General features: G+C 48.7%; 1 protein-coding gene across 1 annotated transcript in view; it reads right to left on the reverse strand.

Annotated features, from left to right (window-relative positions):
- GMPR (guanosine monophosphate reductase) overlaps positions 1 to 25,923 on the reverse strand; it is a 140,491-nt gene that overhangs the window by 78,413 nt on the left and 36,155 nt on the right. The window contains exons 2-4 of the mRNA XM_075314728.1: positions 25,568 to 25,687; positions 16,294 to 16,377; positions 3,766 to 3,939 (exon numbers count right to left, since the gene is read on the reverse strand). Of these exons, the coding sequence (XP_075170843.1) occupies positions 3,766 to 3,939; positions 16,294 to 16,377; positions 25,568 to 25,687 (378 nt within the window). The remainder of the gene's footprint in view (positions 1 to 3,765; positions 3,940 to 16,293; positions 16,378 to 25,567; positions 25,688 to 25,923) is intronic.

Here is a 25,923-nt window from a genome sequence, read left to right on the forward strand (position 1 = left end):
TGGCTTATGAGTCAGAAGGAGCAAACAAACCCTAAAGGCACTTATTGAGATGAGCAAGTTATTATCATACATGACACCTAGAATGTTAAGAAAGTTAAATATTTTTATTTCAAGCAGCCATCAGAGTAAACACTTTATATATCTGCTACTTCTGGTAATAAAGGTGTAACTCAACAGAACTATTAGTAGAGCATATGTGTATAGAGTATATAAAGCATATAGAATCACCCATCAAATACATATCTCACTTTACTGATATTTATCTAATGTACCCAACAATCGCATTATACTGCTCTCCATTAGTGATTGATCGCAGTTATGAATATCCAGCTTGGCAAATATTTCTATGATCGTTAGAGCCCATTAGTGGTTCCAGAACGAAATTCTACAGAGACGGTGAGGTAATGATGACTGTTCCACTAATGTCTGTATACACATTCTCCCATTAGTGCAAACAACGGGGCAGAAACATATTCCGTATACAATAACAAAAATGTCTCTGGCTTTACCACACCCAGATTACAGCAGGGAATAAAGCGTTATATTATTAGTATAGCAGAGATAAAATCCAGCACTGGGAGTCATGTATTTCCTTTTATTGTAAAACATCTCAGGATAAATCATTGAAAAGTTAAATGTCGTCAACGCGTTTCAGAGCTATGTCCTTTATCATTAGTAGTAGTTAAATAGAGACAGATCTAGAAAACAAAAACTCATTGTTTAAACAGATTGTCCAAGCAACTCAGATAATTTGCTTCAAATCAACCTGGAGAATACATTTGTTAAGTTTTGATGAATATTTATAGATTTTTTACTCTATTGTTTATGCCATTTAGATCAATTCATCTAATTGCACATCATCAACCTCATTGATTCTCTAATCTTGCACAAATGATTGTTTAATACTGGAACAGGGCTGATAAATTCTGCTGCTGATATCTTGATGGCAGATAACACAAGGATATCTTAACAGGTCTGGTGAAGCCCATGTCTCAGCAGATCAGCGCGGTTTTGGTGGCACAAGGGTGACCTACACAATTCTAGACATATCTTAATGGTTTAGTTGATTGGTGTACATAGGAAGATGTGTACCTCTGATTAAAGCTCCCAAATGTAATCTCTTACACAATAGCATACGTTATTCTGCACAATTGAATATGCTATTTCATACTGTCAATAAAATATAACCAGATGGACCAACCTTTCCTCATCCTTTTTACCGGTTCTATTTAAAGGGAACCACCCAGCAAGATTTTCACATATAAAGTAAAGCCAGTGCTATACTGGCTCTAGGATGCTGAATGTAAGCATAACTTTTGTTCTGAGATTGGATGTTTTCTATCAGAAAGTAAAGTTTCAGCAATGCACTGCTATTTGATTGACAGGTGCAACAGGAAGGGAATATGTGGGTCGGGTCTTGCTATCTATTTCCACCCCAGTCTGCCTGCCTGGCTTTCCACACCCTGTCACCATCATTCCGGCACAGGTAAGCAGACAGAGGGGCAGGAATAGATAGCAAGACCCGACCCACATATTCCCTTCCTGTTGCACCTGTCAATCAAATAGCAGTGCATTGCTGTAACTTTACTTACACATATTTCTAATAGAAAACATCCAATCTCAGAACAAAAGCTATGCTTACATTCAGCATCCTAGAGCCAGTATAGCACCGACTTTACTCTATATATGAAAATCCTGCTGGTTAGTTCCCTTTATTTTTTTTCCTTCATTATTACTTTTCTTATCGTTACTTTATATGACTCAAACTAAATGCTGATTGGACTTTGATGCCCAGAAGACTACTCTTATTATGATATTTAAACAGAGACCAAATTAAACTCAAAACAAATTTGTACCAAAATATATGTATTTATTATTATAACAGGGAGGATTAGAAAGATGAAACACTCAATAGACAATGTGGAAAAATAATGTAATCAATAATGTAAATAAATAGTTGGCTTATCTGACAGAAGAATTGCGTTATGCCTGACATCTTGGGCATACATATGGCCCATTCATTGCTCAAATATGCTGTCATGGTCGTGTCTCTGTTGTAGAGACTAGTGACTGGTTCTGGGCCAGAGTCTCTTTGTCTTGAGACTCTGCAGATTAAATGTATTCCCTTTCTTTTGGGAAGGCGAGGGTTAATTTCAGTATTCCTTGCCAGCAAGCATCCTCATTACTTTACCAAGTGTTTCTGTTTGGACCACTCCCAGTCCCTATATATACCCTCTGCTCCCAGTCCCTATATATACCCTCTGCTCCCAGTCCCTATATATACCCTCTGCTCCAAGTAGAGGGTTCTGGGTCTTCTCATTTGGATGCTTGCACTGGAGGTGGAAGGAGCTGGTTGAGCCCTGCAAGTTGCTGTGTAGGCTGCTGTGACGCTCCCCGGTGCCCGTGCCATGCTCCCCGGTGCCCATGCCACGCTCCCCGGTTCCTCTGCCATTCTCCCCGGCTCCCCTGCCATGCTCCCCGGCTCCCCTGCCTTGCTCACCGGCTCCCCTGCCACGCTTCCCCGCTCTCAGGTTACGCTCCGCCGCTCCCGTGCCAGGCTTCCCGGTCCCCCGCTCCACAGCCTTCATGCCCCATCACCTGCGGTCCCCAGGCAGCCCGGTCCCCGCTCCCGGCGCCCATCAGTAACGCTGAGCCAGCCCGGCACTCCTGCCTCCTGTGCACCGCTCCCTGCTCTGGCTTCTGGCACCCGAGCCTCGCGCATGCGCATTAGGACGAGCGCGCGGTCATTGACCCTCTCTTAAAGGGCCAGTGTCCTCCAACAGGATATTGAAGAATCAGGTACAGGGTATATAGGGGGATCCTTTCCAAGTGGGCGGGGCCTGTTCTTCGTGTTTGCTAAGCTAGGAGTCAGGTCTCCTTGTGTCTTGTGCCATACTTACCTATCTGTCTTGTAGAGTCGCCGCTGTCTCGCCAACCGGTCCTGACGACTCCCGAACCCCGAACGGTGACTGCCTGCCATCCCGTCAGTCCCTACCATCTCCGATCCCTGGATCCGTGTGGTGACCCACCTCCTCGCTCCGTTGGTTCCGGATTCTGCCTGACGTCATCTCGGCCTCCGAACCTGAGCTCCATCACCCGGACTACCTTCAGAGACTCCGTGGTCCCAGGGACTTCTTCACTCCACTCCTCTGAACGGACTGTCCTGCTACCTGTAGTGCTCCGGCTACCGGGCACCTTGCCCTCGGTGAGGTGTTCAGCCCAGTGGATCCACCTCCTGGGCCTACCCGTCCTCCTGGTCCTAACAGCTGCAGTGTTGGTGTTGCCTGCAGCAGTCTGTTGTTCTGTTTTCCGCTGTCTGTCTTTCCTTCACTTGGTGTTTTATTAGGGCAGCAATAGGGCTAGCATCCCTCACCTGTCAGTCTACAAGCCAGAGCTATTACAGGGTCTGCCAGGGTCTCAGGTATCCTGTTTGGTGACAGGTGCAGAACCTGTATAGGGTCTGGCTAGTAGTGTAGGGTACAGCTGCAGGTGTGTGAAGGAGGAGTCCCATCTTCTCTGTCACTAGTGTCAGGGCCCATCATTATTAACGTTTCCCTGTTGTACCCTTGTGTTGTAGAGTGTTATGTTGTGCGCCATACTTCCCTGTCACTACCGTGACATACAATATGTACACTGAACTTTATGTTTATATAATTTAAAAAAAAAAAAAAATTCAACATTTTAGTTCCACTAATTCTTAATTTGGGAAATACCAGGTTTAGGAAATAGTTTATGTGGTGACATAAGATCATAAAGATAACTTACCATAATAGTGTGGGCTGGAAATTTGGCATGTACAGTCTTCACATACTCTACAAAGTGTTCTGAATATCCATTAGCTACGTCCAAGCAAATGTATTTTATAAGAGGAATGGCTTCCAGGATGCTGCTCAGCTTGTCAAGATCAGCTTGACTACTTCCAGAGCTTGCCGCTACGTGCTGTGGGAGAACACAATTAAATTAGAAATGTCTGGAGATAAAAGTCTCAACACTGAAAAAACAGCTAGAATTAACCATTAAAACTCTATCAACGTCATAAGGTAATAAGTCAATGAAAGTAACGTTTTACAATCTACCTAGGAATCATGCACCTGCGTCATTGGCTGATTGTGGTGCTATACTATTGTAACGGGGGCAGGGGGCGCCTCAGGGGGTGTAGTCGGGTCCCCTCGCCTTGTGGGCCGCAGGCTGAACCCCGGCCCGGCCGTCACTTGCAAAACAGGTGTCTTGTTGGGGCAGAGTGTGGATGCATGGGGCCCATTCATGACAGCGTTCTTTCTGTGCTCTCCAGCTCCTTCTTCACTTTCAGGAAAGACAATTGCAGGCAGCGGGTAAACCAAACACCGATTTATTAAACAAAGCTTCCATCTTTTTGTTTGCAGCAGGTTTACTTTAGTACGTTACAAGTTACAGGACCTTTTCTACAAAAACGGTTTCCTTTTCTCTACGGGCACTTTCCTTTGCCTGCAGGGGACATACGTTAACCCCCTAGTAGCTGCGCTCTAACCCTGATTTACTGTAGGGCAGATCCAGCACACACTACCGGCTCTGGATAAGTTCTCACCTCTCCACTTCTTTGTCAGGGCACTAACCTTCGCCTGCAGGGGCCACTTGTTATCCCCCTGATAGCTGCACTCCACTCTAGTACACACCACCGGCTCCGGACTAGTCCCAACTCTTCCACCGTTTCTCATGGGTTTCCTCTGCTTTCTAGCCAAGAGTACTCACTCAGGCTGACTGCCTCATCTCACTCCCACACTCTGCCCCGTCACCTCAGACCGAGCTTGCTCGCCTCTCACATCTCACTGCACACTGGACTCTGCATTCAGAACCCTTCCTTCCCCACCTAGGCTACCCTGCCCCTTCCTTCCCTGCCACTGTTACCAGGGGAACCACTGCTCTACACTGGCACCTAGTGGGGAAACAGTTTATGACAGGTAATATTTTACCATCAACATTTACAATTTGCCACCATACTACTGTGGCGTTTTCAGGGGGGAAAAAACGCTCCTTCACTACCAGGGGTCCGACTACCCCTTACACTATTACATTAGGTCAGTCTATACTGCCAGTTATCCTGGTATCATTTACATATTCTCTACATCAATGATAAATGCATCTGAGACATTGATGGTGACATCTAGAAGCTCCGTCACACACAGAGATAAATCTTTGGCAGATCTGTGGTTGCAGTGAAATCATGGCCATATTGTTCCATTTGTACACAGCCACAAACCTGGCACTGATTGTCCACAATTTCACTGCAACCACAGATCTACCACAGATCTGCCACAGATTTATCTCTGTGTGTGACAGGGCCTTAAGACAAAGACATGAGACAATTTCACCCCTACAATGTTTTGTTTTTTCCTCTCCTTCTTCCAAGAGCCATAACTTTTTTGTTTTCCATCAATGTAGCCATATGAAAGCATGGTTTTTGTGGAATGAGTTGTAGTTTTGAATAACACCATTCATTCTGCCACATATTGTAAAAAAAAAATCCTAGTGCTGTGAAATTGTAAAAAGAAGTGCAATTTCACCATTGTTTCGGTTTTTTTTATTCACCATGTTCACTATATGGTAACACTGACCTGGAAGTATGATTCCTAAGGTCAGGACGAGTTTGTAGACACCAAACATGTATAGTTTTATTTTTATTTAAGTGTTGAAAAAAAATCAGAAATAAAAAAGAAAAAAAAGAATTACACTTTTGGTGCCATTTTCTGAGACCTGTAACGTTCTTATTTTTCGGGATCTGGGGCTCAGTGATGACTTTATATATATTTTGTGTCCTGAGCTGGTGTTTTTAATTATAAAATTTTTGGGTAGATACAATGTTTTGATCACCTCTTTTTGCATTTTATTGCAATGTTGTGGAAACAAAATAAAAACAATGTAATTCTGGGGACTTTGATTTTTTTTCTCCTTACACTCTCTACTGATCAGATTAACTTGTTTTATATTTTTAAAGATCTAGCATTACTGAAGGCAGCAATACCAAATATGTGTTTGTTTGTTTTTAATTGTTTTATTTTTAATGGGGCAAAAGGGGGTGATTTGAATTTTTGTATTTTTCTATTTTTTCTTTTTTTAACTTTTTCTTTTCACACTTTTTATTAATCTTATTAGTTTCCTCATGGCGATGCTTCACTATCTCTCTAAATAGCAGAAATGCTGATCTACTGTGAATGTCAGTGCTCAGCCGGCGTTCACAGGAAGTTCATCATGACAGTGACAGAGGTCATGAGATGATACCCAGCTGTCATGATGGTAACCCATCGGCTCCCCGTGATCACATCACGGGGCTGGTGATAGAGGTGAGGAATGATGCAAATTAAATCCCACTGTCAGAGATTGACAGTGGGATTTAACTAGCTAGTAGGAGTGAGGGGATCGGAGATCCACCTGCGCCTATTAGCTGCACATGTCGGCTGATCAGATCAACCGACATTTCCAGAGAAAGATGCAAGCTTGCCACATGAGCCTGCACTAAAGAGAAAGACGCAAACTTGGACATACCGCTATGTCCTAAGACATGAAGGGGGTTAAGGACATACTGGTGGCTGGGAAAAATTGTTAATTGGCTTATTATCAGAATTGTTGGGACCAATAAAATCAGTAATAATAGTATTAAGCACTGCAGTCTTGCAGCGCTGGGGTCCTGGGTTCAAATCCCACCAAGGACACAATCTGCAAGGAGTTTGTATGTTCTCCCCGTGTTTGTGTATGTTTCCTCCGGGTACTCTGGTTTCCTCCAGAACTCCAAAAATATACTGATAGGGAACTTAGGGGTACTTTTCACGCTGCAAATTCGCTACTGCGATATTGTCGGGGTCAAATTGAAAGTGACGCACATCTGGCGCCGGTAACGACGTCGCAACGTGTAAAGCCTAGATGCGCCGATAAACGATCGCAAAAGCATTGAAAATCGGTGATCTGTGTAGCATCGGTCATTTTCATAATGTCGCACCAATAGGAGATACGATGTTGTTCCTCGTTCCTGCGGCAGCACACATCGCTGTGTGTGAAGCCGCAGGAGCGAGGAACATCTCCTTACCTGCCTCCACCGGCTATATTTACATCCCGTTCATCTCCGCCTTTCCGCTTCTATTGGCCGCCTACCGTGTGACGTCGCTGTGACGCCGCATGACCCGCCCCCTTAGGAAGGAGGCGGGTCGCCGGCCAGAGCGACATCGCAGGGCAGGTAAGTGCGTGTGAAGCTGCTGTAGCGACAATGTTCGCTTCGGCAGCTATCACAAAATATCGCATGTACGACGGGGGTGGGTGCTATCGCACTGGACATCGCTAGCCGATGCTAGCGATATCACAGTGTTCAAAGTACCCCTTAGATTGTGAGCCCCAATGGGGACAGTGTTGCCATTGTATGTAAAGCTCTGTGGAATTAATAGCGCTATATAAATGAATAAATATTATATTATTATTATGTTATATGTGAGGCAGTGACAGGGGTAATATTTGAAGACCGCTATGTGTCCCCCAGAATGTGTCTGGAAACCCTCTGAGTTTGCTATAGCTATTACTGGGAGTATAGCACAAAGGGTAACAGGGAGACAGATCCCTCCTCCCAGTCTAGGTTTTGTAGCAATCCTCATGTCCGGCATTTTCGTTTAAATCATGCAGAGCACAGCAGGGTGTGTCTCAGTTGAGAGCCAGGCTTGGTGAAGCTAACATGCTGTGTGAGCTGGGCTGGCTCTGTGTGGAGTGAACACAGGCCAAGAGTGTGAGCCTAGGAGAACCTTACACAGATCCCTGCGGTTAACGGGGTCCTAAGGTAACAAGACTTTTTGATGCAAAGAGTTTGTCTATATGCTCCGGCTGTGATCCGGAGGAGACTTTGACAGTGGGAAATTGGATCTAATTATGCTGCAACAATAAATAGACTGTTGATGTGAACACGCTGCTGCCTCACTGCCTCACGTTTACGCTGCTACCTCACATTATGGTGGAGAATGCGGGCATGGCAGCCTGGTTGCTAAGGGCAATGGCCTAAGAGGTACTTACCCGGGAAAAAAAAAAAAAAATTTTTACTGACTGTTTGCGGTGGATCGGCGAGTCCACGAAGCTTACAGGCATTGCAGCCTGGTTGCTAGGGGCAACAACCCAGTTTTCACATGTTTATGATCAAGCCTGCAAAGTTACAGTTTAACTCAGCAGCCACTATGGAGGATCTTGTAAAGCAGCTGACCCAGTCTACTGCTCAACTACAGCAGGTTTTTGCACAAACCAGTGCACAGCAGCAACAAGCTAATGCTCAGCACCAGCGGGCGTTAGCTCAGGAACAGGAGACAAACAGCTTGTTGACTAAGCAGCTTTCTGCTCTGCGAGAAGCGCTCCCAGCGGTAACGCCAGGTCATCTAGTCCTTCCTGCGGCCCAGGACAGAGTAAGGGCGGCACTTACGAAGATGAGTGCAGAGGATGACCCAGAAGCCTTTCTCTCCGTGTTTGAGAGGACCGCTGAGCGAGAGAAATTGTCTACCGACCGTTGGACTGATGTCGTGGACCCGTTCCTGGAAGGAAGGTGAAGCCCAAAAAGCCTACCTGGATCTCAGCACGGAGGCTGCCAAGGACTATGGCATACTGAAAGGTGAGATCCTTGCACGAATGGGGGTTAACACTTATCTCCGGGCCCAACGAGTGAATCAGTGGTCCTTTGAGGAGGGAAAACCTGCACGCTCACAGGCCCATGTCTTACTGGACCTTGTAAAAAAATGGCTGCAGCCGGAGACCTTGAACCCCGGACAGATGATTGAGCGGGTGGTGATTGAACGGTTTGTGCGGACTTTGCCAGCCCCCATTCAACGGTGGGTGGGACAGGGGGACCCCGGTACCCTAGACCAGCTAGTGAATTTGGTGGAACGCTACACAGCTACCCAGGAGTTGGTCCGGGACTCTGCTTCACGGCGGACACTCCGTAGGGATACGCCCCCTTCACAGTTGGTAAAAGACTCCCGTCCCTCCTCGGGTGCTGCCCCGTCTTCAGCCCTGGCAGAGAGTAAACCCCAGACTAAGGTCAGCCAGAGTCCCGGTTCCCCAAAGTCAGACACCCGAAACAGGGACACCTCTGCTGTTATGTGCTGGCGGTGCCATCAGCTCGGGCATGTAAGGGCACAGTGCCCACTCACAACAGAACCCATGCACTGCCGGTACGCTCGCCGGGTATCAATGTATGCCCATACTGTTTGTACCGCAAGCACTGTTACTATGGGGGAGGAGCCCCATCTCTGCAAAGTACGTGTTAATGGCTATACAGCAGAGGCTTTGTTGGACTCAGGAAGTGTAGTGACTCTTGTACATGCCTCCTTGGTCTCCGGGGAAAACCCTATGGGACATAAAGTAGGGGTACTTTGTATTCATGGAGACCTACATGAATACCCTATGGAAAGGGTCACTATTACTACCTCGTGTGGAGAGGTTCAACATGAAGTGGGGGTGATGAAAAGACTTCCATATGCTGTTATTTTGGGAAGAGACTTGCCCCTGTTCTGGACATTATGTGGGAGGCGACCTAGCCCTTCGAGGTGTATGATTGAACCAGGCCCTGAGCCGGACGATCCCGACTCAGGGATACCTGCCGTAGGGGTCACCAGTATAGGGACAGAGTGTAACCCTGCCAGGTTTCCCCTAGAGGTAATGGCAGGAGAGGTTGAGCCACCCGAGGCCATCCCGGAGTTGAACGTGTCTCCAGATAATTTCGGAATAGCGCAGCTCCGGGACCCCACATTGGCTCCTGGACGTGGAAATGTACAGGTAATTGATGGGGTACCCCAGCGGCCTGGGGCCAGGCTGGAAACTCCCTACATGGCTCTAAAGCGAGAGTTGCTCTATCGGGTTGATACAATCCGGGGGGAAATAGAGGAACAGTTGGTGGTCCCTCAGCCATACCGCCGTCAGACCTTGGAATTGGCTCATAACCACCTAATGAGGGGGCACTTAGGTGAAGAGAAAACGCGGGAACGCATGTTTCAGCGGTTCTACTGGCCAGGGGTCGGCGCAGAAATTAAGAGGTTCTGTGAGTCCTGCCCAGTTTGTCAGTTGACCGCACCAACGCACCGTTTCCGTAGTCCTCTGATACCTTTACCCATTATAGAGGTGCCTTTTGAGCGGATTGCTAGGGATCTGATCGGACCCATTGTAAAATCAGCCCGTGGTCACCAGAACATCCTGGTAGTGATGGATTACGCGACACGTTATCCGGAGGCCATTCCACTACGTCACACCTCGGCGAGGCTTATTGCTCGGGAGTTGTTTGCTATGTTCTGTCACGTGGGGTTACCCAAAGAAATCCTGACCGATCAGGGCACTCCCTTTATGTCTAAAATTACAAAGGAACTGTGCAAACTCCTCCAGATCAAGCAGCTACGCACGTCAGTGTACCATCCCCAGACTGATGGTCTAGTGGAACGTTTTAATAAAACTCTGAAGGCTATGTTGAAAAAGGTGGTCTCCAAAGAGGGGAAAGATTGGGACATGTTATTGCCCTATTTAATGTTCGCTATCCGCGAGGTCCCACAATCTTCCACCGGGTTCTCGCCATTTGAGTTACTGTATGGCAGACATCCGCGGGGACTGCTGGATATAGTTAAGGAAACTTGGGAACAGGAACCCACCCCTCACAAAAGCACAGTGGAATACGTTATGGGTATGCAGGATCGTATCACGGCAATAATGCCCATTGTTAAAGAGCATTTGCTGGATGCTCAGGCAGCCCAAAGTACTCAGTATAATAGAAAGGCCTCCATCAGGTCTTTTAAACCGGGAGATCGTGTCTTAGTCCTAATACCTACTGCAGAAAGTAAGTTCTTAGCCAAATGGCAAGGTCCCTATGAGATCCGGGAGAAAGTGGGGTAAGTAAACTATAAGGTGTATCAGCCAGGTAGAAGAAAACCAGAACAAAACTACCATGTAAACCTGCTGAAGGCATGGAAAGACAGGGAATGTATGGTGGCTGACGTAACGTTGGACCTAACCTTTTCAGGTGCCTTGACAACAACAAAGGAGGCGTCCCCTGATGATGAATTGGGAGTGAGGATAGGGGATTCTCTCTCAAAACAGCAGAGACGGGAGTCTCGGAGGTTAGTGCAGCGGAATACGGATGTGTTCTCAAGCCTACCAGGCCGAACAACCGTAGTCCACCATGATATTGTCACCGAGCCTCAAATAAGGGTACGCCTGAGGCCATACCGGGTACCAGAGGCTCGTAGGCAAGCCATTGCGGAGGAGGTAAAAAAGATGCTCCAACTAGGGGTTATTGAAAAATCCACGAGCGAATGGGCCAGTCCCATTGTACTGATCCCGAAACCAGACGGTTATTTAAGATTCTGTAATGACTTCCGAAAGTTAAATGAGGTTTCGAAATTTGATATGTATCCCATGCCCAGGGTCGACGAGCTGATAGAGAGACTGGGACGGGCCCAGTACTTCACGACTCTTGATTTCACTAAAGGTTACTGGCAGGTGCCGCTGACAGAGGCGGCAAAAGAAAAGACCGCTTTTGTCACGCCAGGGGGGCTCTATCACTATGTCGTCTTGCCATTTGGTTTACATGGGGCTCCGGCCACGTTTCAGAGATTAATGGACATAGTGTTAGAACCCCATCAACCATATGCCTCCGCATATTTGGATGACATCATCATCTATAGCAGTGACTGGAGCACCCACTTATCTCAGGTACAAGCGGTAGTGTATTCGCTCAGAGCTGCTGGTCTGACGGCGAATCCAAGCAAATGTGCTATGGGTCTCAAAGAAGCCCGTTACTTGGGGTATGTGATAGGCCAAGGGGTTATCAAGCCACAAGTAAACAAAATCGAAGCCATTCAAAACTGGCCTCGTCCCCTTACCACAAAACAGGTAAGAGCCTTTCTGGGTATAATGGGGTATTACCGACGATTCATACCCAATTTTGCTGGAAGGTCGGCGCCTTTGACCGATCTCTTAAAGGGGAAGAAGTCGGTTATGGTCCACTGGAATACACAAGCAGAGGAAGCTTTTCAGGCGCTAAAGGTTGTCCTATGTGGTCAGCCTGTCCTTGTCAACCCTGACTTTCAAAAGGAGTTTATAGTGCAGGCAGATGCCTCTGAGGTGGGTCTGGGTGCAGTTCTGTCCCAGGAGGTAGATGGAGAGGAGCACCCGGTCACCTATTTGAGTAGAAAACTCACCCCGGCAGAGAAGAACTATAACATAGTGGAGAAGGAGTGCCTGGCCATAAAATAGGCTCTGGAATCCCTCCGCTACTACCTGCTGGGGCGACACTTTCGCCTGGTGACAGACCACTCCCCTTTGGTCTGGATGAGGAATGCTAAGGAGAGAAATGCTAGAGTCACCAGGTGGTTTCTCTCCTTGCAGAACTTTCACTTTTCTGTGGAACACCGGGCTGGTAGGTTGCAGGGCAATGCGGATGCCCTGTCCAGAGGTCCCTGTATGTTGGCAAAAGTTCAACCCCGCCCGTTTGAACTGAGGGGGAGGATATGTGAGGCAGTGACAGGGGTAATATTTGAAGACCGCTATGTGTCCCCCAGAATGTGTCTGGAAACCCTCTGAGTTTGCTATAGCTATTACTGGGAGTATAGCACAAAGGGTAACAGGGAGACAGATCCCTCCTCCCAGTCCAGGTTTTGTAGCAATCCTCATGTCCGGCATTTTCATTTAAATCATGCAGAGCACAGCAGGGTGTGTCTCAGTTGAGAGCCAGGCTTGGTGAAGCTAACACATGCTGTGTGAGTTGGGCTGGCTCTGTGTGGAGTGAACACAGGCCAAGAGTGTCAGCCTAGGAGAACCTTATACAGATCCCTGCGGTTAACGGGGTCCTAAGGTAACAAGACTTTTTGATGCAAAGAGTTTGTCTATATGCACCGGCTGTGATCCGGAAGAGACTTTGACAGTGGGAAATTGGATCTATTTATGCTGCAACAATAAATAGACCGTTGATGTGAACACGCTGCTGCCTCACTGCCTCACGTTTTTGCCCAAGCAATGCTGCTACCTCACATATATTATTATTTTATTCAGGATGCTACTTTCAATTTGCAGTAGCGATGGCACCATATTTGTTTAGCAATTTGTTTCAGTCCGTACAATTTTCTCTAAGAATACCATATTTAAGCCCTTCCTACTTCATGATGTACTATTACGGGAAGCACGGTGGCTCAGTGGTTAGCACTGTAGCCTTGCAGTGCTGGGGATCAAATTTCCAAGCAGTTTGCATGTTCTCCAGTTTCCTCCCAGACTCCAAAGACATAATGATAGGGAGTTTAGATTATGAGCCCCAATGGGGACAGTGATTTTAATGTCTGCAAAGCACTGTATAAAGCTATGTGCGCACTTTGATTTTTTTTCATGCGTTTCAGCAGCGTTTTGAGCTGCAGCGTTTTAATGCAAAATTGCATGCGTTTTGCTTTCCAGGCAAAGTGTATGGAAAATAGGGCTTTCTTGTGCGCACGATGTATTTACAAACGCTGCATTTTAGTTGCGGAAAATTTGTCAAAATCCCTGCATTTGAAGAAGCAACATGTCAATTGTTTTTGCCATTTTGGCAACGTTTTAATAACATTGAAGTCAATGAGAAATGTCTAAACGTATATTTCTCAAGAAAGAATGCGTTTCACGTGCTTTTTACTAGCGATCTGCATGTGTTTTTGACATAATAAACGCAGGTCTTTCGGTCTCTCTCTCTGTTGGTCGGTCTGTCAGTCGGTCTCTCTCTCTGTCTCTGTCTCTCTCTCTGTCCATGTCGGTCTCTCCCTCCCACCCCCTCTCTCATACTCACCGATCCATGATCACCGATGCGACGCTGCACGGCGTTCACACTGTGGCTGCTTCTCTTCTTTTGAAAATGCCGGCCGCTCATTAATCCATCACGTATTCCCTGCTTCCCCCGCCCACCGGTGCCTATGATTGGTTGCAGTCAGACACTCTCCCACGCTGAGTGACAGCTGTCTCACTGCAACCAATCACAGCCGCCGGTGGGCATGTCTATATCAAGCAGTTAAAAAAAAAAAATAATTAAAAAAAAAACGATGTGCGGCCCCCCTAATTTGGATACCAGCCAGGGTAAAGCCACATGGCTGAAGGCTGGTATTCTCAGGATCAGGAGCTCCACGTTATGGGGAGCTCCCCAGCCTAACAATATCAGCCAACAGCCGCCCAGAATTGCCGCATCCATTAGATGCGATAGTCCCGGGACTCTACACGGCTCATCCCAAATTGCCCTTATGCGGTGGCAAACGGGGTAATAAAGTGTTAATGACAGCAGCCCATAGCTGCCACTAAGTCCTAGGCTAATCATGGCAGGCGTCTCCCTGAGATACCTTCCATGATTAACCTGGAAGTTAAAGAAAATAAACACACATCCAAAAAATCCTTTATTTGTAATGAAAGACAAAAAAAACCCCTCTTTCACCAATTTATTAACCCCTCAAAAACACCTCCAGGTCCGACGTAATCCATGCAAGGTCCCATGACGCTTCCAGCTCTGATACATCGGAAGCTGACAGGAGCGGCAGTAGAACACCGCCGCTCCTGTGAGCTCCATGCAGCAACTGAAGTGAGTCGCGTGATCAGCTGTGCTATCACTGAGGTTACTCGTGACCACTGCTCTCAGGTGGAGGACTGCAGCTGTGGCCATGAGTAACCTGAGTGAAAGCACAGCTGATCGTGCGGCTCACTGCAGTCACTCAGGGGATTTGCGATCACAGGTGAGTCCTTCATGTGTGACCGCAAATTAAGCCGCGGCAGACGCACAGAGCCGCGCGATCACAATGAAGTCTGGTGAAGTTCAGCCGAGTTCATTCTGATCGCACGGATCTGTCTCGCAGCCAGTCATGCTCTTTTTGACAGTGCGGTTCCACTTGGCTCTGCTGCAAGTCTATGGGGATGCTGCAGAGCTGAGTTGGACCGCACTGTCAAAAATGTACATTTTGGATGCTTTTCCCACTCTGTCTATGGCAGAGCAAGCATCCAGAACGCATAAATTCTCCAGGAATGTGCGCACATTGCGTCCTGTCGAATGAGTCTCAGAACACAGCTTTTTCGGCTGCGTTCTGAGACGCACATGCAGTGACTTACGCGCTGCAGAATTGAACGCAATGTGCGCACATACCCTAAGCGACTAAAATCAATAAATAAAATGGGGTGGGTCCAGGTGTATGGCACAAGCTCAGCTCCTGATAACAGCAGTAATCAGACCTAGCTTATCCACTTAAAGGTCACTATCAGTCTTTGACAAATGCATTTGGAAGGTGCAATCTTGGTGGGTGCAATCTGGGTAAGCATATGTTTGGGCACCTCTCACCACACCTCATGACTCGACTGTGGAGAGCTGGTGGGTTACCATGCCAGACATGAATGCTGGGCTCCATTCGTTACCGTTAGTTTTCCTATATACTTCAATACTGACATGATCACACCAGCCCAAACTCAAATGCCCCATGAAGGCGAAAAAATAAAAAAAAACCTGGAAAAATTCAAAAGGACCCCTCCCCCTTTTTCTCAAATCCAACTACAATGCAATGCAAAGCTATGAAAATGTCACATGTGCCTCTATATAATGCCAATAAAACTGCGGCCCGGTATGCAGAAAACAACTCCTCATGCAGCTTCAACCGAATAATAAAGAAAAGTACAAGTTTTAGAAAATGGAGACTCAAATTTCACTTCTGTAAACTTCTCTTTTTTTTTAAGCCACTAAAACATTAGAAACTATTTGTTGTATCACCGTAATCTTACTGTCCTGAAAAATCATGTAATCAGGTCATTTTTACTGCACAATGAATGGCGTAAAATTTTCACCTTATGTAGATTTTTTACTCCCCATTTTTCGGTATATTATATGATAAAATTAAAGGGCGTCACTCGCAACTATAATAAATTTTCCCACAGGGAAAAAGAACTCATACAATTACTATCACAGAAAAGTTATGGTTCTTGGAAGAAGAGGAGGAAAAAACAAAAATGTAAAAAAAAATCTTTAAGAGTTTAAATTCCATCTGATTGACGACAAATGTGAAGGGTGGCCATAGTTCATTTTGTTAAGTGCTCTATATGCATGATACATGTACTATACATAGGTCAGGGGGTAAGGGCCACAAATCCCATGAGATAGGAGTCTCTTATCAGCTGGCCAACACTGAAAAATTGGACTTTCTATTCATTTGTCCATATTTACAGAGTAAAATCCTTTTGAAAATTGTGAGAAATAAAGTCTACAAATCCAGTAATGGAAAGTTTCAGTACATTTATGCTTTGTTAGAAACAACATAAAAAATATAGTATTCATACCTCGAGGCATTCTGGAGATGTGGATGCAAAATTCTTCCAGTCTTGTAATGTATAATGCTTGTGAATTGCAGTAAATAATGTATGCTTAAAGAAAGAAAATTGGTATATTTAGCACAACGCATTCATAATTAGCTTATTTATGTAATGTATATATGGTATATAATACTATGCACAGTGTATTACTTTATATTTGCCCAAGATGTATATTAAAGAACATGCAGCAGTACATTATACTCCTAAATATTGGGCGTAATATGGGTTATCAACAAATCTTGTCTGTCCATTTACCAACAGAACGTGTATGAATCTGTAACGCGTTGAATCGAAAATAAAAACCAGACTATGCATATATGATCCGCACACGCGTGTATATGGTACAAATGGAAACAATTTTATTTGATCAGGAACACAAACACTGTGAATGTTAAAACCGTTTATGACCAATTGACACAAACATCTGAATAACCATGGGATGTCATAATAAGGGTGTAATCAGTAGTAATAAATACAATCAAAACGCAGGTATTCAGTACTAATGCTGAAATCATACAGACATGTGAAGTATTCAGTAATACAAATGTGCAGGAGTATAGAAGAAATGACCAATAAATTCAAACAATGTTTCCAGGATATAGAAAGTGTTTTATAGATGTCAGAGATCAGCAAAATCACTGAAAATAAGGCTTACAATAAGAAAGCCACCTGCCTGCAACCAGGATGTCAAGGGGAAAAATCAAGTCCAATGCGTTTCGCTGTATCCTTACAGCTTCATCAGGGGATGGATAACTTGACATGTGGAAAGTAACGCCCCATTAAAAGAAGCACAGTGAGTATGAGATTTCTATCATTACCATCCACTGTGCTTGTACGTTCTACATCAGCGAGGACACTGGAGGAATAAGTGTCAAGGATCCAACCCACAAGGGCCCATCACCGTTGCACCTGTCAATCAAAGTGCCAGGCATTTCTAAAATTGGGTGGTTAGCAGTACAGTCTTGCAACGTTGGCGTCTTGGCTTCAAATCCCACCAAGGACAACATCTTTAAGGAGTTTGTATGTTCTCCCAGTGTTTTGTGGGGTTTCCTCCCACACTCCAAAGACATACTGGTAGGGAATTTAGATTGTGAGCCCCAAGGGGACAGTTTTTTCTGATGTCTGTAAAGTGCTGTGGAATTAATGGCGCTATATAAGTGAATAAATATTACTATTATTATTATTATTATTATTATTAATAATAATAATATTAAATATATGTCTGCAACCAAGCATCGGATCTTTCTACAAAATGTATGGTTGGATTCTGCATCTCACTGCCTGTATGGCACTACCGTTAATTCATATTGCAAAATCCTGGTGTTTGGTCCTCTTTAAATAAATGTACTGTATTGAAATATCATAAAAAGGTGTAGAGAAATAAGCTACAAGTTTAAGATCATGCCATTGCGTACATGTGCAAATCACTATAATACACATACAGTATATAACTTAAAAAAGAGTAGCCGTCATTGTAATATTGTTTTTAGAAATTATTAGTACATGTGAAAATAATAATATTTTTTTTATTTCTATTGTGCCAATATATTCCACAGCACGTTACAATTCAGAGGGGACTTGTACAGACAGTAAAGACATTACAGAGTAACATAATTCAACAGATACCAAGAGGAGTGAGGGACCTGCTCGCTGCTTACAATCTGTGAAAGAAACTGCTTCTTTTTCCTGAACTGATCATGACTCCGGAATGTCTGACTGAAGGCCTTTGACCTTCCCCAACAACCCCCTACCCCTTAGGGTTCTTATCTAAAATAAACACAAACACTGTGTGACGTTGGAATATAAAGGCCACAGCAGCCCCATTTATTCATAACATAAACATCAGCCATGTAACAATACAACTCTTCATTGAAGAACCCGAAAAAGGAAGGGGGGGGTACCTGAAGGTTAACCAAAATGTTCTTTGCAACATCAGCCCGTCTCCTGACCCTCAGCCGCAACACACCGACTCGAGAGCCCAAGCCAGATGTTGCCCCCACTATGTCCCGCTGAGACTCAACCCAGCAAGGACCCGTTTACCAAACAATTGCACCGCTAGAGGTAACCCGCTCCGGCACTGGGTTCCGTCCTCTCCTCTGTGCAAACCCCCACCTTCAGACACCCCCCTCCTTTCCGCCGCTGCGACAAATACGATCTTCCTTCTTTTCTTCATCGATGTCGAATCCACAATTAGGGCGGGCGGGCGGGAACGATTCCAGTCACCGTCCAGGTAGGAATGACCCACCCCCCCTCTGACCTGCCCTATATACTACCCCCTATAGCCACCACCCCCTGACCAATCAAACTGACCCCTGATCCTAACTGCCCCTTAGCACCACCCCCAAATTTCGCGCCCAAACTGACTTTCTCCATTAACCCCTTATTAACCCTATGGCCTGGCATCCCTCCTAGTCATGTAGCCCTCCCTTAAGCCCCTTCGGGTCAGCAGTCCGGGCTCTTCCTTGACTCCGGAATGTCTGACTGAAGGCCTTTGACCTTCCCCAACAACCCCCTACCCCTTAGGGTTCTTATCTAAAATAAACACAAACACTGTGTGACGTTGGAATATAAAGGCCACAGCAGCCCCATTTATTCATAACATAAACATCAGCCATGTAACAATACAACTCTTCATTGAAGAACCCGAAAAAGGAAGGGGGGGGTACCTGAAGGTTAACCAAAATGTTCTTTGCAACATCAGCCCGTCTCCTGACCCTCAGCCGCAACACACCGACTCGAGAGCCCAAGCCAGATGTTGCCCCCACTATGTCCCGCTGAGACTCAACCCAGCAAGGACCCGTTTACCAAACAATTGCACCACTAGAGGTAACCCGCTCCGGCACTTGGTTCCGTCCTCTCCTCTGTGCAAACCCCCACCTTCAGACACCCCCCTCCTTTCCGCCACCGCGAGCTCGCATGACCCCTTGTGCGCGCGAGTCCTCCCACACCAACAAAGCCTTCTCAAGCCCCTCCATCAGCCCTAAGGCCCAAATATCATTTCCCACCGAATTTAAATGGACCCCGTCCCGGCGCAACAAGTCGGCGGACGCCGCTTCCAACTCCGGGTGCCGAACAAAGACACCCCCAACCCGGGAAATGAACCGCCCAATCTCCCGATTCACTTTACTTCGCGCCCTGTTTACTGCCTCCACCGACCTGGCGTGCCGCCATGTCAGCCGCGCAACCATATCCGACCAGACAATTACTAGACCCGGGTGGGAAGACAGGAGCCGCAGGCAGTCACATTTTATGTCTTGTATCAGGTCCCTGGAAGCCCGGAGACCCAGGTCATTCCCACCCGCGTGTAGTACTACCACGTCCGGTGCTCTGTCCAGCTGCGAATGGTGGCGCCAGGTAGGCAACACCTCACTCCACAGCATGCCCCTGACCCCGATCCATCGCACAGTAGCCTTTTCTCTGGGAACCCCCAATTGGCGGCCGTCCGGTCGTATTCCCGCACGAAACGCCCCCCAATACACGTATGAGTGGCCGAGCACCCACACCAACAACGGTAAACCTACAAAACAAAAAGGTGACAACACAGAGGGGGTGGGGGGGGGGGGATACGAGGAAGAAAATGGGTAATGATTACCAAACAAATACCGCCCCCGACCCCACCCCCTTCCCCACCAATAGCTCACAACAAGTTCGGCCGGACGTAAGATCTAAACCTGGCCGAGTCCCATCGTCCAATCTTACGGAGAGCCTGCGCGCCCAGACCCCAACGAGCCGCCTGAGTCGCAGCCCCAATCCGAAAGGAATGCGACGCGAACTCAGCCTCGTTGAGACCGCAACACTGCAGGCACCTCCGAAAGATGCAGACAAATTGGTAACTCGACAAGGCTGACCCGTCCTGGTGGGACAAAAGGGACCCCGGGCGAGCTCCCCTCACTTCTAAAAACGCCGACAGCCATCTGACAGGGCACTCCGCTAAACCAGGTACACCCCATAGTTCCACCATCCGACCTCTACCCAGCTGGTCCGTCTTTGACCGTCTCAAGCAACACCGCACCACATCCATACCGCATTCCACGTCCTCCAGCAACAAACCTCCGTGACTCCTCGTGTTTCTGCTCACCAGTTCACTAATTCTAAACGCCCCAAAGAAGGCCAAAACAAAAGCGGTCCCGAACAACTGGCATTCATACTCCGAACAGCACACCCGAGGCAACACCGACAACAGCTTGCCCAGCAGCTCAAAAGATACCGGGCGCCGAAGGTCTCGGCGCGCCCCCGCCCTCCGGTAACCCTTCATCACCTGGCGCACCCAGAAATCCTTCGTAACATCCTTCCAGCCCAATAACTTGAAAAAGAAGGAAATGCCCGCTAACCTGCCCGCCACGGCCGACCACGAAAGGCCTTCTTCCTTAGCCCTGCCCAACATGAACAAAACTAAATAAACTCTGTCACCTTCAGATACATGACCTCCCACCTCATCAACCAACTCGAGCCAATGGTCCCACGCTGAATTATAGCTGCGCCACGTACTGGGTGCCACCGAGTGTCGGATCAATTCCCAGGCCGGCTGCAAACCAGGTCCCACAACCAGACGGGCCATACGGTCTCCTGCTGCTCCGCGTCCGGCGCCAGCATTCGAAAGCGGTCCCACTGGAAGCGAGATAAAGCATCAGCCACAGAATTCAGCACCCCCGGCACATGTACAGCGCAGACCCACAAGTTCAACTCCAGACATTTCAGCACCAAATGACGCAAGAGATCCACCACCGGGGGGGAATCAGCTGTCAACTTGTTAACACACTGAACAACCCCCAGGTTGTCACACATGAAACGCACCTTCCTGTCTTTCAAATCCTGTCCCCAAACCTCTAAGGCCACGACAATAGGGAAAAGTTCCAACAGGGCCAAATTCCTAGTCAGACCGCAAACCCGCCACGAATCAGGCCACCTGCCGACACACCATCTCCCCCCAAAATATGCGCCAAAACCACCGGATCCCGCCGCGTCCGTATACAGCACCAACTCCTCATTTGACACCACCTCACGAAGCCACAATGACCGTCCATTATACAGCTGCAAAAAACGGGACCACACTCTCAGGTCCGCCTTATGCTCCACCTTCAAACGCACAAAATGCAAAGGGTGCAACACACCGGTGGTGGCTTGAGCCAAGCGACGGGAAAAAACTCTCCCCATCGGCAATATTCTACACGCAAAATTCAACTTCCCCAACAGGGACTGCAAGTCCCGTAAACGAATCTTCTTGGCCTCAATGGCCCCTTGAACGCAACGCCTCAAATCCACCAGCTTGTCCTCCGGCAAGCGGCACTCCATGGCAACCGTATCCAGCTCGATACCCAGGAATTTCAAAACCGTAACCGGACCCTCCGTCTTCTCCGGCGCCAACGGAACGCCAAACCGGCGAGCAACCTGCTCCACTGTCCGAAGCAAAAGGGAACACTGCGAGGATCCCGCAGGCCCCATGCACAAAAAGTCGTCCAAGTAATGCAACACTGAATCTAGACCCGCCTCCTCCTTAATTACCCATTCCAAGAAACAACTAAACTTCTCAAAATAAGAACATGAAATTGAACAGCCCATAGGAAAACAACAATCTACATAAAACTTGTCCTCCCACCAACACCCCAACAGGTGAAAACTGTCCGGGTGCACCGGCAACAGGCGGAAGGCCGCTTCTATATCCGTTTTCGCCAAAAGCGAACCACAACCCAACTTCCTTAACCATTCCACAGCCTTATCAAAACGGACATACGAAACCGAAACCAGCTCAGGATCAATACCATCGTTCACCGACCGGCCAGTAGGATAGGACAAATGGTGGATGAGCCGAAACTTGTTAGGTTCCTTTTTCGGGACCAACCCCAACGGGGACACAACCAAGTCCGGCAATGGAGGGGCATCAAAAGGCCCCGCCATCCGTCCTAGCTCCACCTACTTCCGTAACTTATCCGCAACAATCTCACCATGTAGGCGAGTCGACTGTAAATTTTTTAAACGAATCTCTCCCGTCTTAACCACTGACGGTATCTTGAAACCAAAACTAAAACCGTCACTCAACAATTCCGCCGACCCCCGATCCGGGTATCTACTTAGAAACGGCGCCATCCGATCTACCCTCACCGGGGTCCTCCCTTTTTGACGAAGACTCAGCGGCCTTTCCTTTTCCCTTCCGGAAGCACTTAAGGTGACTGTGGGCGCCACCACAGCCCGAACACTCGTGCTTGAATCGGCAGGAAGACCCAAACCGGCATTCCTTCTCATTAAACTGCCAGCAAACGCCCTTTTTGGGCCCCGACGAGGTGCCAAATGATCCCCCGCCGGTGCCCCCTGGAAAGGACTGTGATGCCGACTTCGGCGCAGCCATCAGCCGCATCCATAGACTAATTTCTTTGTGGTCCCACCGTAAACTGGGTCTGACCGCCTTCCTCTGGCGAAACTGCTCGTCATACCGTAGCCAAGCAGTCCCCCCATAGGTCCTATACGCCTCACAGATAGAATCCAGATAACAAAAAAGCGCCGTACAGTTATCCGGAGCCTTTTCCCCCACCACACCGGCCAGTATCACAAAGGCCTGCAACCAGTTCTGAAAAGTGCGGGGAATAAGGCGATAACGCCGCCGTTCTTCCTCGTCCTTTTTGCTCTCATCCGGTTTAACCCGATCCAGATTAAACTTTTCCAACGGAAGCAATGAGAATATTTCAACATATTCATCCTTCCATATTTTTTCCCTGGTCTCCTGCTTCAGATGCGCCCCCAACGGGCCATCAAAGCAAACATACACTTCCCCTCTCGCCTTGTCATCCAATCGAACAATGTCCACTGCAGCCGCAGCTGCGGCAGCGGGAGCCGCAGCTGCGGCAGCGGGAGCCGCAGCTGGGGCCGCGGGAGCCGCCACCACCGGCTCACCAACCGCATTGCCACTAGCAACCCCTCCAACCGCAGGAGTCGCAACCTCCTGCCCCGTCGCTCCCTGCCACACCAAGCTAGGGCCCCCCGCAGGGGCAAACAAACCCCTAACCAACCTCAACAACTCGGATGCCACACTGCCGTCACCCGTCACCACATTCACGACCCGCCCACCACTCGGGCCACCAAGTAAACCACCCGTACCACCAACCACATTCACGCCCTGCACGCCATCCATATCACCAGACACACCATCCATAGCCAAACCAGATGCACGAGAAATAGAAGAAACCGTGGTCTTACCAGGCTGACTCCGAGAAGATCCCGAAACAGCCGTCACATGTCCTCCGCGTCGCACTCCAGCCGCCTCGCCGACCTCCACGATCTGGTCCCCGGTGCCGTCCTCCGCGCCGTCCTCCTCCAGGGTGGCCTCATCGTCCTCACTGGACCCAGGCCCAGGGAGCCCGCCGTCCGGCAGACTCGACCTTAGGCCCCGTCCGCCCGCAGCACCATCCATCCTCCGCGACGATCCAGACGCTGGCTCCGCCACATATACACCGCCTGGGGCATGCCGTCCGGCATCCCCGCGTGCTCCGGCTGATCCCGACGCCGTCCCATCGTTGTCCCTCCGCTGCGATCCCAGGCCGGGCCCCGCTGATCCGGGCCGTCTCCGCACGGACTCCCCCGCCGACACTGGGACCCCATGCTCCTGCAGGGGCCCCGCTCTGCTCCTGGACCTTGCTGCCGCCGCCACTGTGGCCTCATCTGCGCCCCGCGATCCCGCTGGCCCGCGCAACCCAGCTGGCCCCCGTGACCCCGCTGGCTCATACGACCCCGCTGGCCCACGCGACCCCGCCGACCCACGCGACCGCGCCGGCCCACGTGACCGCGGCGGGTCAGGTGACCGCACCGGGTCAGGCGAGCCTGCCGGATCGCGGGGACGCGCCGGGACGGGTGAGTACGCGGAGTCACATGACCGCGCCCGGTCAGGTGACAGCGCCCGGTCAGGTGACAGCGCCGCCCCACGTGACCGCGCTGCCCCACGCGACCGCGCCGCCCCACGTGACCGCGCCGCCCCACGTGACCGCGCCGCCCCACGTGACCGCAGCGGGTCAGGTGAGCGCGCTCGGTCAGGCGAGGCCGCCGGAGCACCAGGGGACGCCGGGTCACGTGAGCGCAGCGGACCACGTGACCGCGCCGGGGTCAGGTGACCGCGACGGGTCAGGTGACCGCGCCGGGTCAGGTGACCGCGCCGGGCCACGCGGCCGCGACGCGCGCGTCACTGCCGTGCGCCGCGAACCGGAAGAGGAGGGGAGGCCGGCCGTGTCGCTCACCGCCCCGTTGCCTTGGCGCCCGCGGCCCGACTTCCGGCCGGGGCCTCGCGACGTTCCGGCTCCTGGATCCACCGCCGCACATCCACTTGGGCTCCGTCTCCGCCGCCGGCTCCTCGGCGTCATCTCCGGGCTGAGGCGCTCCGGGGGCCGAGTTCTTCGCTGCCGCTTCGGAGGCAGGGGGGTCCCATCTTCCTCGCCGACGCCGGACCATCGCTGGAGCTGCTCGTCCATCCAACGCTGTCCACGCTGCTCCGCCATCCTCTTCATCTGTGCCATGAAATCCTCCATCTTCGGGATCCAGCCACAACGATTCCAGTCACCGTCCAGGTAGGAATGACCCACCCCCCCTCTGACCTGCCCTATATACTACCCCCTATAGCCACCACCCCCTGACCAATCAAACTGACCCCTGATCCTAACTGCCCCTTAGCACCACCCCCAAATTTCGCGCCCAAACTGACTTTCTCCATTAACCCCTTATTAACCCTATGGCCTGGCATCCCTCCTAGTCATGTAGCCCTCCCTTAAGCCCCTTCGGGTCAGCAGTCCGGGCTCTTCCTTTCTCAACATTCTTAAATTACAGGCATAATAATCTTTGTTCAGAGCTTACTGCTTTTCCCATTAGTTAGATAAGAAATGACTGTTGGTGCTCATAGAGTTCTATGGAGAACTGTACCTGTTGTTTTAGGAGGACTTGCAGCAGAACAGCTCCTCCACCTCTTCTCTACATAGAGTTTTAGAAGCACCAACTGTCAACTCTTATCTCAGTCGTGGGAAAGTCAGTCTTCACTATATACAGATTTGACCGTTTTTAATAATGAATTGAATGTGAAAAATAAGTCCAGGATGAGAAAGCAGTAGATGTTTCTAAACAGATTATTAAAAAGTTGCTTATTTAGTGTTATAATGTGACTATTGATTTACGAGTGAAGATTAAAATAATGTACACTCTTTAAGTAAAATAATGTAATGGTTTCTCGTTTTAATGGATGTTAAAGAAATTTGTTTTGACAGAATCTCACCTTGCCCAAAGCTTTTGCCATTTCAAATGTACCCACAGTATCCATATTAGCCGCAATAATAGGAATTCCAGTATAGGTTTGTTTGGAGTTGCGGAATGTAAATGTGCGAACCAAATCTACCTGTAAAACAAAAATGAATGAATCTTTAGCGGAATTAATCTTTAGCGGTGGTTAACACTGTTGCTTTGCAGTATCGGGGTACTGGCTTTGCGCAGCATGGTGGCTCAGTGGTTAGCACTGTTGCTTTGCAGTATCGGGGGACTGGGTTTGGGTAGCACGGTGGCTCAGTAGTTAGCACTGTTGCTTTGCAGTACTGGGGTACTGGGTTTGGGCAGCACGGCGGCTCAGTAGTTAGC

Source organism: Anomaloglossus baeobatrachus, chromosome 6 (assembly GCF_048569485.1).
Source record: "Anomaloglossus baeobatrachus isolate aAnoBae1 chromosome 6, aAnoBae1.hap1, whole genome shotgun sequence".
Lineage (NCBI taxonomy): Eukaryota > Metazoa > Chordata > Amphibia > Anura > Aromobatidae > Anomaloglossus > Anomaloglossus baeobatrachus.